This window comes from Nycticebus coucang, chromosome 11 (assembly GCF_027406575.1).
Source record: "Nycticebus coucang isolate mNycCou1 chromosome 11, mNycCou1.pri, whole genome shotgun sequence".
NCBI lineage: Eukaryota > Metazoa > Chordata > Mammalia > Primates > Lorisidae > Nycticebus > Nycticebus coucang.
In genome coordinates this window covers 77,063,458-77,082,738 of record NC_069790.1, presented here as the reverse complement: position 1 = coordinate 77,082,738, position 19,281 = coordinate 77,063,458, and the positions used below count along the sequence as shown (strand labels likewise).

General features: G+C 38.6%; 1 protein-coding gene across 11 annotated transcripts in view; it reads left to right on the top strand.

Annotated features, from left to right (window-relative positions):
- The window catches only part of SRPK2 (SRSF protein kinase 2), a 256,312-nt gene that overhangs the window by 97,096 nt on the left and 139,935 nt on the right, over window positions 1-19,281 (top strand). For 3 of the 11 annotated variants that reach the window (XM_053553495.1, XM_053553491.1, XM_053553490.1), the window contains exon 3: window positions 6,520-6,583. The exons of 6 other annotated variants lie outside the window; for them this stretch is intronic. In XM_053553495.1, the coding sequence (XP_053409470.1) occupies window positions 6,546-6,583 (38 nt within the window). In that variant the 5' untranslated portion in view covers window positions 6,520-6,545. Of the gene's footprint in view, window positions 1-6,140; window positions 6,584-19,281 lie in introns of those variants that run through there. 2 more of the 11 variants (XM_053553494.1, XM_053553493.1) reach the window with 2 other exon arrangements.

Here is a 19,281-nt window from a genome sequence, read left to right as displayed (position 1 = left end):
TACAATAAACTTACAAGAAATTGGACATTTCAGATTTAATAAAGTCAAGTTTGTGGATGAGAGGATTTTGGCAAATAAAAGGGAATTTATTGACTTTGTCAGAACAGTGTCCTTTCCAGAAGAAGGATGTACATTTGAGAATTTAGGTAGAACCATCTGCACATTTACTATGTCTTTATTTCCATGCCACGAAAGCTAGGGCTCTCATTCACATTTGGTGATGGAAGTGACAAACGAGCATGTCCCGCCCACGGCTTCCCAGTGTTCTCATGCGTCCTCCACTCCTAGGATTCTAGGTGGATTCAGGGTGGCCCAATTTCCCTCCTCAGATGTCTGCATCTTTGAAGCACCTCTTTTATTGGATTTGATTCTGACAAGAGTTACTGGTAATCTGCCATTCTTGGTCAGGGTTCAGGGGATTGGCTTAGTTCCTGACTGAAGCCCTAAGTGTCTAGGAGTCTTAAACCTCACTGCATTACAGAGTGGAAAGTGAAATACAGTTGCATCCATAGTAGGCCTACACTGACCACCTCCTTATGTTGACTAAATTTTTATAGACCGGACATGCACCACGTATATAGCAGGTCTAGTTCCTTATGTTGACTGCCTCTGAATGTTGACCAGTTTGTTAGAGTCCCTTGGTCAATGTAGAGGGGTTCTCTTATATAGAGATAGGCCATTTAGCTGAAGATTAAATGGTTCATCTTCACAATGAATTTGAGTATATTTTACATCTTGAGTGAAAAAGGGAGTAAAAGAGTATTATGAGGAAGGTCTGTAAATTGGTTACAAGAGAATTGGGAAAATCTCAGTAAATTGTTTCCTTTTTTTTTGTTAAGGGGTGTGTGTAAGGTGATAAAGAAGAACATTGTGTCACAGATGATTACTTGTTTTAATCAAAAAAGCTGATTGGTAGTGATGATTTTAATTGATTAGGGATAGGAGAAAATGGTATTTTAAAAGCTTATTTAAAAGAAGGTTGAAATGTTCCGCTTTCAGAGATGATTTTTTGGAGAAGATGAAAAATGTCATTGCTTTCAGGTCTTTCATCTTTTTTCTTTTCAGATTTCTCCTTTATAAATTCTTATAGTTCAACTATGTGATGATCTCTAAGGATCCTTCTAGCTTTAAAATTGTTTGGATCACTAATTGCGTCTGGAAATGTATGTTTATGAATAAGGAGGGTCTAGGCATGGGGCTCAGCCAAGAGGATTGCTTGAGGCCAGGAGTTCACAACCAGCCTGGGTGACATAGTCTTGTGTCTTTAAAAGAAAAAAAAAGAGAGAGAGGGTGAGAACAAGGAAACAAATTTAGCTAGCTAACTTCTAACTTTAACACTTAATTGAGTAGAAAAGGCTAAGAAGACTTTGAAGGTATCAACAAATCAGTGTCTGTGATAGCCAGCCTCTGTAAATTAAAGCAAAAATTTAGTTCCCTATCCTTAAGGAAGCTGTGGTCTCACAAGGAGTCAAACAAGTAACACATTTTAGTAATTCTCTAATGTGAGTGTATGTGATAGAGAGGAACAGGTGAACTTAAATCTATCTGGGAGGAGGTGACATTTGGGACTGAGATTAGAAAAGTGAGTTGGATGTACAAGGGAAGGTGTTTGGGAACCACATAAAACAGGGCTCGTTATCTCCAGAGCATGAGATACACATGAAAGGGAGAATGGTCGGAGTGTGGGAATGATATCCCTATACGAGCCAGGGAGACCAATCTGGGATCCCTCAAATTTCTGGCTTGGTTAGGGCAATGGGCTGCTGTTCACTGAGATACAAAGATGGTAAAAGGGGGACATTAGCTTGAGAAGTTGACCAGTTCAGTTTTAGACGTTGCATTCAAGGCAAGGGACTATCTATATCTAGGGCAGTATTTTTCAACCTTTTTTATCTCTTGGCTCATTTGAACCTACAGTTAAACTTCTGTGGCACACTTAAAATATGTCAATAAAAAAAAAAAAAAGGAGTACAAAAAGGAATATACTTAATTCTGCTTTGAACTTCTTTCAAAAAGTTTAGTTAATGATCTTTAAAATTTTTTGCTGCACCTAAGATCCTGTCATAGCACACCAGTTAAAAATCACTGATCTAGGTGAAAATGTCAAGTAGAAACTAGGATAATACATGGTTCTGGTTTTCAGGAGAGAATATTGGACTGGAAATTCAGATAACAGTGCTCTTAGAGTTGTTGATGTTAAGGGTATAGGAAGAAAGGTCAGTGAGTGAAAAGAGGATCGTGCAGGTGGCATCCACATTTACAGGGTTTGTGGAAGAGGATGACCCTGCAAAGGACCCAGAGTTAGGAGGAGAATAAAAAAAACAAAAGTGTTTAAGTAAAAACTTGAAACTTAATGTCTCTTATAGTGTTATTTAGAAATTAAAAAAACAAACATAACTAAAATCTAATTAACCATAATTTAAAATATGTTTATTCAGACTGCACGGGGACCACTTGCTTGTTTTCTGTATGAAATAAGGTCATGTGGTGTTTAGGTGGGAGCAGGGCAGATGATAAATAGAAGGCTGAGGGATGTGGGGTCTGATCAGTATGCTGTCAGGCATTTTCAGATTCCATCCGTAGGGAACACAGATGAAACTTGCAGGAACTATTAAACAATCAGGTTGATGAACCTTTTTTTTTTTTTTTTTGTACTCACAGGCCTAAATGTGTAAATGGAGACAGTGGTTTAATTAATATGTAATCATAAAATTCAAAGACTAATGCTTTGGAAGTACCAAGAAGGTGGAGGTGATGAGTCATTTCAGAATTGTGGGTGTGGGGTGGGGTGTAAAGGTTTTAAAATGTGATTAAAACTGGATCTCCTTACCAATTCATAGACCAGAATAAATTTAGAAGGGTCCACGATTTACATGCCAAATTTTTTTATTTTTTTTTATTTTTTCTCTTTTTGTTTGAACCCACCACCTCCGGCATATGGGACTGGCACCCTACCCCTTGAGCCACAGGCACCACCCTACATGCCAAATTTTATTATAAAGCATATTAGAGGCCAGGTGCAGTGTGGCTCATGTGTGTAATCCCAGCACTCTGGGAGGCTGAGTTAGGAGTATCTCTTGAGGTCAGAAGTTCAAGACTATCCTGAGCAAGAACGAGACCCTGTCTCTATAAAAATGAGAAAACTTAGCCAGGCGTGGTGGTATCTGCCTGTAGTTGCAGCTATTTGGGAGGCTGAGGCAGGAGGATCACCTGAGCCCCGGAATTTGAAGTTGTAGTTAGCCGTGATGACACTGCTGCACTCCAGCCGGGAGACAGCATGAAACTGTCTCAAAAAAAAAAAAAAAAAGGCATATTAGAGGAAAATAGGATGAAGATTAAAAAATTTTTGGTATGGGGAAGGCCCTTCTAAGTTTATGAAGAAGACCAGAATTTGTTAAGGAAAAGATGGTTTAGCTTAATCGCAGAAAAATAAAGTTTAGGTTCCCAGATACTATCCCAGGAGTAATCAAATAAAATTTATTAAAATTGAAAAAGAACCAAGTATTGGGAGGAAAATATTTGCAATGTGTTTAAGAGTGTCCTCAGCGTGGTCATAAGACTCGGTGACTCTGGTGATACAGAAGTTCAAGAGATGGCAGTTTGAAGAGGCTGAGGTCCTTAGCCACGGTTTGTGGGAAACCATGTTCATGTGGATACCAAGGTCCTTAAGGATTGTGGAAGGTATTGTGATGGAATTGAAGTCAATTAAAGGGCTTCTGGAATTATTATTATTATTATTATTATTATTATTTTTGATTCAGAAGTAGCTTCTGGAATTCTTAATGAAGGTGGAAAGTAACCATATCCCTGAATGGTATGGCTAGGGAGTAGATAGTATCACAGGTGGAACATATGGACCTCAAAAGTTACCACATTATCATAGCATTCCTGGACCTCTCGTCCCTTCTGGATGTAGCAATGAACAAATATGAGAATTTGGGCTGGGTGTGGTAGCTCGTGCCTGTGATCCTACTACTTGGAGGCCAAGGTGAGGCAGGCAGACTGCTTGAGCTCAAGAGTTGGAGACCAGTCTGAGCACGAGCAAGACCCTGTCTCTACTAAAAATAGAAAAATTAATTGTGGTGGCAGGCACCTGTAGTCCCAGCTACGTGGGAGGCTGAGGTAGGATTACTTGAGCCCAAGAGAGTTTGAGGTTGCTGTGAGCTATAAAGCCACTGCACTACCCAGGGTGACAGAGTGAGACTGTCTCACAAAGAACGAGAACAGAAGAATAAACAAAGAGATATTTGGAGATAGTGTAAAAATGATGTTAGAAACCTTTTCATGTAGTATTACAATCAGGTTTGATTTGGAGCTCCCAAAGTCACCAGCTAGAAAATGGTTTATAGCTTGAACTTTTCTTTCCAATGTTTATAAGATAGGCATAAATTTCATTAGAGCTGTGTAGTTTAATCTTGGTTTTTTTTCATCTGACGTGCACTGGTTTTATGTAGATATACTGACGTTTGAAATTTTTGCCTTTTTGGAATTAAATTGCCATGATGACAATGGATTCTTATGTAATCTGATTTCTGAAGCAGTTGGTGGTAAACTGAGAGTAATTCTCTAGAAAGGGAGGCCGCAAATGGATTAAAGTTAAATTTCCACAGGCAAAAAGGTGGATGTTGAGGGTTGATGGTAAGAGGGATGGGGTGAACTTTTGACCTATGGAGAAGCTATTAAAGTTGCACAGGTCTCATATACTTCGTTAATTCATTCAGGAAATTTTTACTGTGGAATTGCTATTCTTTGTTGGATACTACATAGCAGTTGGCAGTGAGGGTTTAGTACATGCCAAAGCGCAATACTACTTTACTTTCATGGATTATTTCATGAAATCCTCATGACAGCCTTTCAAGTAGGAATTATTATACCCATTTTACAGGAAGGAGATAGAGGTTTTAGAGCATTTAAGTAATTTCCCAAAGGTCATATGGCTATGAAAAAAATGTTGGAGGAACCTGTTTCTAAAGTCTGAGCTTTCTAACAGTCTGCTCTGTTTAAAATGGGGTGGGGGTGGGATGGCATTATGGGGACACCTAGGGACAACAAGCCCTGCGGTCCACCTGAGGAGTGGCAAGGTAAGTCATGGTTAGCGGCCCCGTTGTAAACACTGTGTTCCGTGCTCTTCCCAGTGGCTATGCAGTTTGGCAGCCGTCCCTGGTAGATTCTGTTCTCTCATCAGATACTCCTGCCAGTTTTATAAGCTCATTCAGTGAAGTTACAACCTTAATCAATTTGGAAAATCCCTTAACACTCAGAGGATATTTGTGTATAGGTCCATTGTATTTTATGTAGCTAATTTTTACTTTTATTTTACATCTTCTGATGTTCCACTTTGATTAATATAGGCAACATTTTAGAAAATTAAAATTTATTTTAACCTCCCCCCAAATAAAAATGATTGCAGTTTATTTTGAAATCTTGAGATTGTTTCTAGCAGTTGAGTGGCACTAGGTTGTATTTCTAGTATGTGAACTTTTTATTATGAAACCATACTTTAATTTTTAAAATCAAGTTGAAAAGACTTTTTAGAAATAGGAAAACACCTTTACACATTGAAATAGTTTGGGTAAGGGGACCATGTCAGTGTTATAACTTAAAACTATGTGCTTTAGGTCAGTTGTTGGTATTTTAAAAGAAACATGTTAGATAATCTTTCTTCCTTATCTTTCCCCTTTTCCTCTTATTTTTACCTTTCATTCTCTTTGAATCTGTGATCTCCTTTCCAAATCAGTACCAGCAATTATCTTTTAATTAAATGGAACTGGCGCCTACATTTCTGTTGTAGATGACATTGTCATTTCTTTCCTAAAAGGACCAGCATATTATCTTTGCTCGATAACTGGGTGTTGCTGTTCACTTGTACTGTACTGTGAAGGAGGAGGGGGAAAGTAAGGTATAAAATAAGTATCTTTCTAGAAGAGTTAGGGACTAGAGTTAAATAAATCTTCAATTAAACACAATCAAGAAATTAAAGATTAAAATTTTTTTAATTTATAAATTGGGATTCTGGTTTAATATTTCATTCTTAAGTGACAAAAATGATTCACTGAGCCATATTTTTTAGGGCGAGTGAAATAGAAGCAGCCAAGGGTTGTATATCTGTCTATTGTATATCTGTCAGTATAGTCAGTAACGATATTAGCCAGGCTTCTCAAATTATCTAGTGTACTGAATTCAGATGTTAGCATTTCTTGTTTGTATTTTAATTTGCTAAATTTAAAATCTTCCTGTAGAGCCATGCTAGTTCTACCTTAAAAAAGAGAACACCCCTCTGCTTAAATGAAATGGTATTTCCTGCTTTCATAAACAGTCATGTGCATAGTTTAGCAAGGCCTGCTGCCTCTGGAGCTTTTTCCCTTTATAGCACCATTGAATCCCAGTCCTAACAGAAGTACTGCGAATCTTGTGGCCTCATTCTGAACAAAAGGGATTAGAGAAGAAAAAATCTCTTGATATAAGGCTTGAAAGGAAGAGCAGGCAATCTTGGTTGTGAATATTTTCTGATTTTTCCAGAAATCAAGCAGAAGATTGAGCTGCTGATGTCAGTTAACTCTGAGAAGTCGTCCTCTTCAGAAAGGTACAGCTACATCTCTTGCATGAAAAATTAATGGTGTAGCATTGCTAAGAAACAAACCAGGACATCTATATATGTATATATATCCCCCCCCTTATCAAGTTTGCTATATAACGTTTTGTCCTGCATGCTGGTATTGTGCTGTATTCATGATATGTATTTGGGTAGGCTGTTCTGCTTTTGCCAAGGGTAATTGGTTTTTTAAAAAATAGTGAAGCCTAATCAGCTGCAGCACGCACACCATAACACAGCAGACCACTGGTTCCTGGGTGACAGCTGTTGAAGGCTTCAAAAAAATAATTCAGCTGAGACACACAAAAAATCCTGCTCACTTTAAGGAAATACTGCTATTAGGTTTTCTTCCTATATTTTGAGGTTGTTGCTGTACAGAATTACCAAGGTTATTTGTAAGATGGAGGTTAAAAATATCTAATTTTTTGGTTGTGATAAATATTTATTCTTATGTGGAAAGGGAGTGCCATTTGTAAATAGCTTAGAAATTGCAAACCCACAGATTAGTCACATTCTGAAAGAGATGATGCTTCTTCAAGTCTGTGTTAGGAAATGGAACAGTCACTGCATGCAGTGATGGTTCATGCCTGCAGGTAAGGACAAAATGACTCAGAAGTATTTTTAAAGCAATTATTTTATCTGTCAATCATATGATTATACCTGTAAGGAGATATTTCATTAAACAACTACTTTTCCTTATGCAAAAAAATTAAGATATTCTTATCTAAAGCCAGAAACGGGGCTGTAGTTGCTTATTTTGATTTGTAAATATTGTGTCCATTTCTATTTACCAAAATGTGTATACTACATACTGTTTTAAATTGAGGTTCTTGGGCATACAGTTGATGCTTACCTTTCTTTTGGTTTCCTAATAGTTTATAATTAATGTTGATATTTTATATGTAAGGTATATTGATTTGTCTTTCCTAGGGTTAGTTTTCAGGGTTACCATTTTCTTGCCGATAGATCTGATATTTAGGAAAATATCATAGAGAAATAATTTGGTAGTTAAAGAATGATACCAGAAATATTTAAAAATATTGTACCAGCTACAGTAAAATGGATTTAATGAAAGTACATTAGTATATGAAGGGCATGATCTGATGGCAAAACGATCATGTTAAATAATTATTATAATTAGGAGAAAAGCTCTGGCTGTAACTTAGAACATCACAAATAAAGATGATATTACTGCTTTTTTAAGAGATTGAATGTAGAAAAATTTAGGACTGTTTGTGTTTATTTTTATGTAGCTTCCTACTTCTGGTCTGTAGCTAGCCCATCTGATGGCAAGCGTTCTGATTGCTGACATGGAAAACAGCCTTCAGCCTTATGGCTGTTATCCCAGTAAGATGGTGGTGATGGGAAGGGAGAGGGTTGTATAAATAGTGAGTGGTCCCAGGTGTCAACTATAACATTAAAGTTAAATACTAGGAAGAACACTCTTAATGAAATGACAATGATTAATGTTTACTTTTTGGGGGTATCATGAATTCTCTATTGACAAATTAAGAGTTGAGCAGAGTTAATGAATATTATTGAAACAAGATAGGATGGATGAGGTTTTCTGGTTAAAAGACATCCTGTAAGGGACGATATTCTAAAATATTTTAGTGACTTTGTTTATTTACTTATTTGGGCTCTACTGGATATTTGAAGAGTAAGGGAGGACATGTGGTCATGACATTAAAGTTTAGAAATTAGCCACTTTGCTCTTAACTTTATACATAGTTTACCAGAGATTTCCTTAATTTGATGATTGTTATTTTGGGGAGTGCTTAGAGATATATTTGGCAATTGTAATATTTGGACTTAATGGGTGATAAAAGTAGCGTAAGGTTCAGCCAACATTTTGCGAACATAGAAGTTGTTTTATTAATGTAAATGTATTAAAAACAGAGGATATTTTTTATTTTCTTTTTATTAGAAGCCATCCAATAATGAATAGTCAATCATTTGGTTTTTTAATTTGTTTGGAAGAACTTAGGAAATGAGAATGTGAAGTTAAATAAAAATCCATGGCTGAGTAACACTATCTCCTGTTGAGGAATTTAATACCTTACAGTGTCATATAGCATTACCGTCACATTCTTCAATTCCTTGTTCAACAGCCATCTTCATTGAAAAGTCTTTTCTTTTTTTTAAAATTAAGGTGTGTGGTTTGAGGCATCCTGGCCTATGTCTTAGAGATATTTGGAATTTACATACAGTTGGCATTCCCATTTGTCTATTGGCGGAAAGGATGAAGAAATCTGGCTTCTTTTTTTAAAAGAAGGGAGAAGCTGCTTGTTTGTGAGAAATACAGAATTATCATTCACTACAACTGGTTTTGTTCCTGCAATATAGAATGATATTTCATTATTTCAAGGAACTGAGTAGAGAAACTCTGCATATACTTCATAATATAATAGATACAGAAACTGTGATGTGAGTTTTCTAATAATTTGTCCATCTTATTTTTATCCCTGTTAAAGGGAATTTCTAGTCTTGTGAGAGCCAGTATTGGCTGAATTATTTTGTTCAAACAATTTGGTAAAAGGAAAAGTGAAACAAAAAAATAAACCTAATTTATTTTTGTAGGCTAAGACTTCTTCATTGAAAAATACAAATATGATATGAAGTAAAACTATGATGGAATTTTCAAGGTTTTGTTTTGGACTAAATTAGAAAACATGTTATCCCAGTAGATCTCAATAGCACCTTGAAATTTAAAATTATGTTTTTACCTTTAAAGAATGGTAAAAATCCATAGACTCATTTCACAGGGAGGTTTGGAGTACTTCTGTTTGGAATGGCTGACTCAAAGGACCAAAACTTAACAGGGTGACAAAAACGTTTGTGTATTATTTTTTTTGCATTTTTAGAGTAGATGACATTATTGAATGAATCATTTTTAATAGATGCCTGATGAATGAAAGATGATGTATTATGGCCAGTTAGGAGAGCAACGTTTGCTGTGAGAGAGCTCTTCTGGAGTAAATCCTACAAGTATCTTCTCTCTCCTCAGTTGAGTGTTGAACATGATGGATGATGTTAGCTACAGTCTTCCTTGTTTACCCCCATTTGAATGTAATAAAATAAACTGTGAATATTTGATGAAAAAACGAGGTTTTCAATTTTTTTTTCTTCTTTTTGCCCTTTCGTAGCTAGATAGAGGATGCCTGGGATTTGTGGGGTAGCACGTATGAGCAAGAGGAGCAGTATTAATAACCACAGTCGCTAGATAAAAGGCAGTTCAGTTGCCCTCAGAGGCTACGGGTGTTTGGTTCTAGTGCCCCCACATAACACCAGTAACGTGAGTATTCACAGATACGCAAGTCCTTGATAGAAAATGGTGTAGTATTTGCCTATAACCTATTCATATTTCCTAGATACTTAAGTCATCAACTAGATTTCTTATAATATCTAATACAGTGTAAATGCTACATAAATGGTTAACACTGTGTTAAGTTATTATTAATGCCATATCATTATTGTTGTTGTATTGTTATTTTTGTTTTATTTTCTTTCTTTCTTTCTTTTTTTTTTTAGAGACAGAGTCTTACTTTGCCTCCCTCAGTAGAGTGCTGTGGTGTCACAGCTCACAGCAACCTCCAGCTCTTGGGCTTAGGTGATTCTCTTGCCTCAGCCTCCCGAGTAGCTGGGACTACAGGCGCCCACCACAACGCCTGGCTATTTTTTATTGCAGTTTGGCTGGGCCAGGTTTGAAACTACCACCCTCAGTATATGGGGCCGGCGCCCTACTCACTGAGCCATAGGCGCCGCCCGTTATTTTTATTTTCTTCCCTGAATATTTTGTGTTTGCTTGAATTTGTGAATGTGGAACCTGTGGATGCAGAGGGATAGTAAATGACTAATTATTTATTGAACAATCCAGATAGTAGTTCTTAGTGCTTATGGGAAGGGACAAGGAGGGTAGAGTAAGTGAGTAGAGAGAGTGTGTGTGTGTGTGTGTACATATAGAAGAACTGGCCGTTGCAGGGACTCTTTGACAAATCATCCCAGAAAGATCCTAGGTGAACAGAAGGCATTTTACTGTACTAAAATTTTTGCCAGCACTGTGTTGCTACTACTTCATTGAACTCACATAAAATCATACAGTCTTTAATCAATAAAGAAGATTGGAGCCCAGAGTAGTCAGAGCCGTGATTTCCAGTTGGCCAAGGCCAATCCCAGGGAGGGCTGAGGAGTTTATGAAATGGGGAGATCTGACAGCTGAGAATCTACATTCACACATAGCATTGCCCACATGTGTTTTTAAATGTAAATGGACATTGTTTTAATTGGTAAAGTTCACAGTCAATTAAAAGTTAGTAACAAAATAACAGTGACATATAGGTTTGTATTTTCTCAGGAAACAGATACTACAATCAAAGGATCATTTCTCTCTGTGTGTTTGTGGAGTTTTGACGTATTTCATTGTTAAAAATGGGCCCTTCTTGCCAGGTGCAGTGGCTTATGCATGTAATCTTAGCACTATGGGAGGGTAATGTGGGAGGATTGCTTGAGGTCAGGAGTTTGAGTCTAGCCTGAGCTAGCGTGAGACCCCATTTCTATTAAAAATGGAAAAATTAGCCAGGCATGGTGGCTAACAGTCCCAGCTAATTGCAAGGCTGAGATAGGAGGATCACTTGAGCCCAGGAGTTTGAGGTTGCTGTGAGCTGTGATGAGGCTGCTATACTCCACCCGGGGCAACAGAGTGAGATTCTGTCTCAGAAAGTGGGGAGTGTTTATACTTGTGCTGAAACAGATAAAAAGTTCAGTCCAGATGCATTCTAGATAGCAAGCAAATATTGGATTCACAAGTTGCTGTCTGTTTTGTTCCGGGGAGGAGAGGAAAGAGAGAGGGAGAAAGTGTCATAATAATATTTATGCTACGGCCTATATTCTAACACTGCTGAATAAATAAGATTGGTAAGAAGCGCTAGGGATTGTGTGTTGTCCCTCCTCCAATATAAGGGCGTTTGAAATACCTCACCTGTTTTTGAGTGTGTGTTTTAATTTCTTCTCTTATTTTGAAGTCTCTTAAGTGAAGAGGAAAAGGGCATATGGTAATGATGTGTGGATACAGAGCAAGAAGAAAAATTTGAATGATTAAGGAGAATGGAAGGAAGGAAATTTTTTTTTTAAAGGAGGGTACCAGATGAAAAGAGAAAGAAGAAAAGAATATTTGATGGAGGCTCAGTGCCTGTGGCTCAAGCGGCTAAGGTGCCAGCCCACATACACCTGAGCTGGCGGGTTCGAATCCAGCCTGGACCTGCCAAACAACAATGACGGCTGTAACCAAAAAATAGCAGGGTGTCGTGGCGAGCGCCTGTAGTCCCAGCTACTTGGGAGGCGGAGGCAGGAGAATTGCTTGAGCACAGGAGTTGGAGGTTGCTGTGAGCTGTGATGCCACAGCACTCTACCCAGGGTGACAGCTTGAGGCTCTGTCTCCAAAAAAAAAAAAAAAAAATATATATATATATATATATATTTATCTATCTTTGATGGAAAAGGATCCAGGATCTGAGGTGTGTTTTATTTGCTTTTATGTTGAATATGGTTTCCTTTATATCTATGTAGTGTGCTATGAGTAGTTAGGAGGGTCAAAGATCTTCTCTTCATTGTAAGTCCCCCCCCCACTTTAACCCCCAAATAAAGATCGTTAATGATAACTATTTTTCCCTTTTCCCACCCTGCTCTGCCACTCACTATTGGTTTTAGTTCTCTTCTTGAGGAATGGATACATTTGAAATGCATGAGTGTTTTTTTCTGACTGGTTGAATGAGATGGCGGCATGGCTAACGATGTTGTCTTCCCTCCATCCAATTCTTTGCATTGTTTTTATTTAATTTTTATTAATATTTTAACTGAAGATACATATAAGAATGTGCACAGATCACAGATTTTTATGAAATTCAGCTTGTTGATTTTTTTTTTTTATTTTATTATTATTTTTTTTTTGTAGAGACAGAGTCTCACTGTACCGCCCTCGGTAGAGTGCCGTGGCATCACACGGCTCACAGCAACCTCTAATTCTTGGGCTTATGCGATTCTCTTGCCTCAGCCTCCCGAGCAGCTGGGACTACAGGCGCCCACCACAACACCCGGCTATTTTTTTGTTGCAGTTTGGCCGGGGCCGGGTTTGAACCCGCCACCCTCAGTATATGGGGCCGGCGCCTTACCCACTGAGCCACAGGCGCTGCCCTGTTGATTTTTTTTTTTTTTTTAAAGTTTGTGCGTTGTGTACCTTAGGCTCTTAATATTTAAGCTTATATTCATTTGGTGGTTTAGTATTAAGGTAAGGATTGAGATTTAATTTTTTTTTTACATATGGCAACTCAGTTGTATCTATTTTTGAACATTATATCAGTAGAAACCCTCTATATGCTTTTGACTTGTCTTCTCCCAATGCTACCTTTGTGAGCTTTATTTTTGTTGTGTGCAGTAATTTATTCGGTCTCATTGCCATATAGTATTCATTATATGAATATGCCCCAGTTTACCCATTCGCTATTGATGAGCATTTGGAATGTTTGCAGATTGTGGGTGCTTTGAGCGTGTGTGTGTGTGTGTGTGTGTGTGTGTGTGTGTTTGAGATGGACTTGTGCATGCATTTCTGTTGAGTGTATTCCTAAGAGTGCAGTTGCTGACTTTGAGTGCCTATTGTCAAGTTTTCCAAAGTGAATGTCCTCATCAGTACCCAAGTGCCGAGTACCCCAACTTGGTACTGTATTCCTTTACAGCCTTCCCTCTTTCCTTTCTCTCCTTTTCTCCTCACCACCCTTTCTCCGAGTTAGCATTCTGGTGGGTGTGCCAATGTTGCTGGAGTGTACACCATTCTGAGGGAGATTAGAAGCAGAGAGGGGACTATTTCTGAGTACTGACCTTCATGGAGGAGATCAAAATTAGAAGCATTGACCAGAAAGGGACCTAGGATGTCCTCATCTGAGGTACTTCTTTCTTGCAGTACTGGTGATAATTCTTCAACTGGGTCCTAGAGGTCATAGGTATTAATGTTAGTTTTCAGAGTTGGTTTCTGTAGCAGAACCTTTCTTCAATCAAACTGTATTAGAGGCTTATCATGTAAAATCTAGAAAGAAAAAGCTCAGTTTGGGAATGGGGACACAATTGGAGCCCCAGGTTTTGGTGCTCAGCCTGTGCTCCCTGAAGCTCCTCCATTGAACTGCAGTCCTTTTATTAAAGCCCTTGAAGTTAGTGAGGTCTGACCTGCGGTCTGGCCAGGAAATCCTAACATTTTTGATACATTCTGAAGTATTAAATTTCAGGTTGTTTTCTTTGGTTAGCATTTCTTTATCATATGCCTCAATTAAAGTGTAGTTTAAATGTCTGGGTAATTATCATTTTTCTGTTAATTATTTATTCGGTCTAGATTTAGTAGTTTCTTTTCTTTCTTTCTTTTTTTGAGACAAGTCTCACTCTGTCACCAGGGTTAGAGTGTTGTGGACTCAGCCTAGATTACAGGAACCTCAAACTCCTGGGCTCAAGCCATCCTCCTGCTTCACCCTCTAGAGCACCTGGGACTACAGGTGCCCAGCATTGATGCCAGGCTACTTTTTCTAGTTGTAGTAGAGATGGGGTCTTGCTCTTGCTTAGGCTGATCTCAAACTCCCGACCTTAAGCAATCCTCCCACCTTGGCCTCCCAGGGTGGTAGGTTTTCAGGTGTGAACCACTATGCCTGGCCTAGATGTAGTAGTTTCCAAATCATTTTGTTATCAATTTCATTTTTTTTTTTTTTTTTATCGTCAAGGACTCATTAAGGGTATAGAGAACCATGTTACACTGATTACATTTGTTAGGTACATTTCCTCTTACAATTGTGTCCCGCCTACAGGGGGTGTGTCATACACCGTGACCCCCCCCCCCCCAATCCCTCCTTCCCTAGCTCTGCTCCTCTCCTTTCCCTACCCCCAATCATTTACTGGGTCATCCATTGTCTTCATATCAGAATTGAGTACTTTGGATTCTTGCTTCTCCATTCTTGTTTCTCCATTCTTGTGACGCTTCACTAAGAAGAATGTGTTTTAACTCCATGTAGGTTAATACAAAAGATGTGAAGTCTCCACCTGTTTTTTTTTTTTTTTGCAGTTTTTGGCCGCGGCTGGGTTTGAACCCGCCACCTCCTGCATATGGGGCCGGCACCCTACGCCTTTAGTGGCTGAATAGTATTCTATGATATATATACCACAGCTTATTAATCCATTCCTGAGTTGGTGGGCATTTAGGTTGTTTCCACAGTTTGGCAATTATAAATGAAGCTGCGATAAATAGTCTAGTACAAATGTCCTTATGATAAAATGATTTTTTTTCTTCTTGGTAGATGCCCAGTAACTGGGATTGCAGGATCAAATGGGAGTTCTACTTTGAATTCTTTGAGAATTCTCCATACTTCCTTCCAAAAGGGTTGTATTAGTTTGTAGTCCCGCCAGCAGTGTAAAAGTGTTCTCTTCTCTCCACATCCACGCCAGCTTTGAGATTTTGTGACGTGGGCAATTCTCACTGAGAGAACTCCCAGGGTGGCAGGTTTACAGGCTTGAGCCACTATGCCTGGCCTAGATGTAGTAGTTTCCAAATCATTTTGTTATCGATTTAATTTTGATTCTGTTTCCTGATCCTTATCTGGAAGTTTGCTTATATTACAGTGAAAGCAAACCTTTCAGAACACAACTATGGTCAAGTAGATCACTGCACTTTTAAAACTTTTCAGCGGTCCTTTCATTGTTCTTGGGATAAAGGTAAGCTCCACATGTGGATCAGTGAGCACCTGCTTCTTTGTCCTTGCCTCCCTCTCCAGCCTCGTCTCACACTTCTCCCATGGTGTCCCTGCTTCCTGTTCCAAGCCTTCCCATCCCAAGGAAGCCTTGCCAAGGTCAAATTATGCTATGATAAGCCCCTACAAGACCATGTGTCTCTCCTTTGTAGCATTTGTCATGGTTGCTGCTTGACAGTAAGAGTATTAGTGACATTAGGTCTACTTACTGGTTTACTTTCTGTTAACCCCACTTACAGAAGTACTTTTACCACAAAATGACAACAAAATAAGTATTGTCATTTGCAGTTTATAAATGATGAACCTTGTGGAAAGACATTCTTGGTATAAGGAGCCTCTATTTAGGATATTGGCATAGATCAGTAAATAGTCATAAACGAATTTGTTAACTCATAAAATGTCATGGTTATAAATCTTAAGTTTTTCTATCAGCATAAAAACGCACAGGTCATTGCTAATTTTTTAAAATATTTGAAATTAATTTTTTGAGTCCTTTCAAAAAGACTGGCAACATCAAGCCATAGTTATTTATTTCCCAAATACCAGGATTTTGTATATAAGCTGAGTGTTCTTTGTCCCATTCGTACTCCATACTGTACTGTTCTTTACTTAGTATCACGCCTTTTTATTTATTTATTTATTTATTTGCAGTTTTTGGCCGGGGCTGGTTTTGAACCCACCACCTCTGGCATATGGGTCTGGTGCCCTACTCCTTTGAGCCACAGGCACCGCCTCCTTTTTATTTATTTTTAATCATGGTAAAATACACAGAACATAAAATTTCGTAATGCTTTTTGAAATATAATTTTCTTTTAAAAGGAATCTTTTTATCCCTAGATTATCCCTTTTCTCCCTAGAAATGGAGAGCCAGCATCATTTGCCTTGAAAAGCATTAACTGTTAAATTCTGTCAAGATCCTGTTGTCTGATAAAGGCCTCAAGCCTGAGCCATATGCTCCCTGTGTTTATGAGGGAAATTAAATTGGTTCATAAAGGGACACAAATCCATGGTAGCACCAGAGTGAGACTTCCTCTTTATACCCTGAGATAGATCGAAAGAACCTTGGAAAAGAAGTCACCTCTCAGTGCGTGAGTCGGTGTAATTCAGTACCAAGCACCTGTTACCACCTTAAAGGTGCAGTAACAGGTGCAGGGTGTGCAGTATCCTCTTCACTTTGGGTTCCCTCCTTCCATAGTGGGAGATGATGATGATTTATCCGGGAAGTTATGAGCAAATGTGAACAACTGTTATAATAACAGTAGCAGCAATAACAACTGTTAACAATCATACCTTTTGTAACAGAATCCTTTATGTACTAGGGCATGGAAGAAATTAAGACTAATTTTGGGGTCTGGACAGAGTGACTTACCCCTGTAATCCTGGCATTCTGAGAGGCTGAGGCAGGAGGATTGCTTGAGCTCTGGAGTTTGAGACTAGCCTGGGTAAAATGAGAGCCTGTCTGTACCAGAAATAGAAGAATTAGCTGGGAATATTGGCCTGTGTGCCTGTAGTCTCACCTGCTCAGGAGGCTGAGGCAGGAGGATTCCTTGAACCCAGAAATTGGAGGGTGCAGTGAGCTACAATGATGATGATGCCACTGTACTCTAGCCCGGGCTGCAGAGCAAGACCCCATTCCACACCCTGCCCCCTTCTCCCTACTAGACTGATTTTGGTGGATGATATTTGTTAACCGTGCATTCTGCATTTGTCAGCAACTGCTACGTACTAGTCACACAGCGATTTGGAAATCAGGCAGTTGCAAAGGCAGCACAAAGATGTAGGATTTATGTACAGAATATTGGTGTACAAAATTTGTATGAAAGGTACGTTGGTAGGTGGCTTGTCCTTGGCACAACTTGATTATTTCTTGGGCATGCAGTGCTGAACATTGTGTCGTGGAAGACACCATAATGGGTGGCCCTTTGCACTCCTTAAGAGAATTGCATATAAGCAGCATTTCTGGGTGTCACTCTGTTTGTCCCCGGCTGGAGTGCCATGGGGTCAGCCTAACTCACAGCAAGCTCAAACTCCTAGGTTCAATCCTGCCTCGACCTCCCCTCAGCCTCCTGAGTAGCCGGAACTATAGACGTCCATCACAATGCCTAGCTAATTTTTCTATTTTTTTTTTTAGTGGACCTGGTGTCAGTCTTATTTAGGCTGATCTGGAACTCCTTTTCTCAAGTAATCCTTCCACCTTGGGCTCTCAGAGTGCTAGAATACCAGACACAAGCTACTGTGCCACGCCTGGGAAACTTGTTTTCAAAGACTAGAGGTGTGGTAAAGGGGTTTACAAACACAGTTGCCTCCCAAGGTCATGGCAAATGAGTGACAGAACTAGAAAGCTGGAGACAAAACTTCTGAAGAGGTGGCTGCTAGCTGATTATTGCTGTGAGGAAATATAGGGCAAGTTTAACCAGGTCTTCTGATTTTTTAAAACAAATCAAAAATTTGGATTTTTATGCTGGTCTCTCTATTTTAAATATTAATACAAATTGAAAAACAAAAACTTATAACAACCTTAAAAATAGAGTATGTACTATTCAGATTTAGCTGATGGTAAACATTTTTCTTCTGTGCAATAGCACCTTGATTCACAATTTGTAAGCCACAGACCTGTGCAGACTTATTGTAAGGGATTTTTCAAATCCTGTAAGTACCTACTAAGCACTGTCTTTAGACTGAGGGCATACAAGTAAAATTATTTTCATATTGTGAAGTGTCTCTTGATTTTTCTGACATTTCAGATGTGATAAACACTGGTGATCACTGTTCTATGGTTATCACATACTAAAATAACAGAATTCAACAAGATGTTACCCATTGAACAGGAAGGGCCCCCAATAGATACATGTTTCTCAAATTGGATATCATTCATTTGTTCTGCAGACTCTTAAGTACTCACTTAAACCTTTATAAATAATCTGAAAATTATAGAGGTAGAACAGTGTTTTGTTTACAAAACTGCTACCTCATCCATTTTCTCGTTTTCCCTTTTCCTTCTTTCTTCCCTTTACTTACCTCTTTCCACAACAAAGATGTTGAAGCTAGTTTGAAGACTACCTACAATGCAGAAGAAAAAGGGTCAGAGAAATGCAGAGGAATAGAAGGTTATGATGGCGAATAGTCAGACACACACGCAGATATGTTGTATTTGCTGTTCAGCTACTTAAGGTGACTTGGTTTTAATTTTCCTGACAGCCAAACTAAGAAAAGAAGTAACATTGCTTGCTGTTTTACGTATAAGGTGAAAATATAATGGTTTTATTTCCCCCCTGGGGAGTCAGACCTTTTCCTCTAACCTGACTATATTATTTTTACATCACTTTTCCCACATATCTTGAAACAAATGCTTAGTTATTTCCAGAAATTTCAGATAAAAAGATTGCAAAAATCACCAGGCTTTTTATCATTAAAAACTACCATGATTAATTTTTTGTTTTAGTCTTAAGTATTTCTTTCTTTCTTTTTTTTTGAGACAGTGTCTCACTTTGTTGCCTTGGGTAGAGTGCTCTGGCGTCACAGCTCACAGCAACCTCAAACTCTTGGGCTTAAGCGAGTCTCTTGCCCCAGCCTCCCAAGTAGCTGGGACTACAGGCGCCCGCCACAATATCCGGCTATTTTTGGTTGCAGTTGTCTTTATTGGTTAGCTGGCCCCAGGCCAGCCTCAAACTCTCCAGCCTCAGTGTATGTGGCTGGCACCATAACCACTGTGCTATGGGTGCCGAGCCATAGTCTTAAGTATTTCTATCAAAACCAAGCAGATGTTCTTTTACAATAATTCCACCATCAGTAATAAAATTAGTATTATAGTGACAAATGATTTTGGAATTGGCTTTTTACACTTCACATTTGCAGGTTTTCTTATGCTATTAACGAATCTTTCATAACATCATTTTTTAGTATCATTTGTAAAGG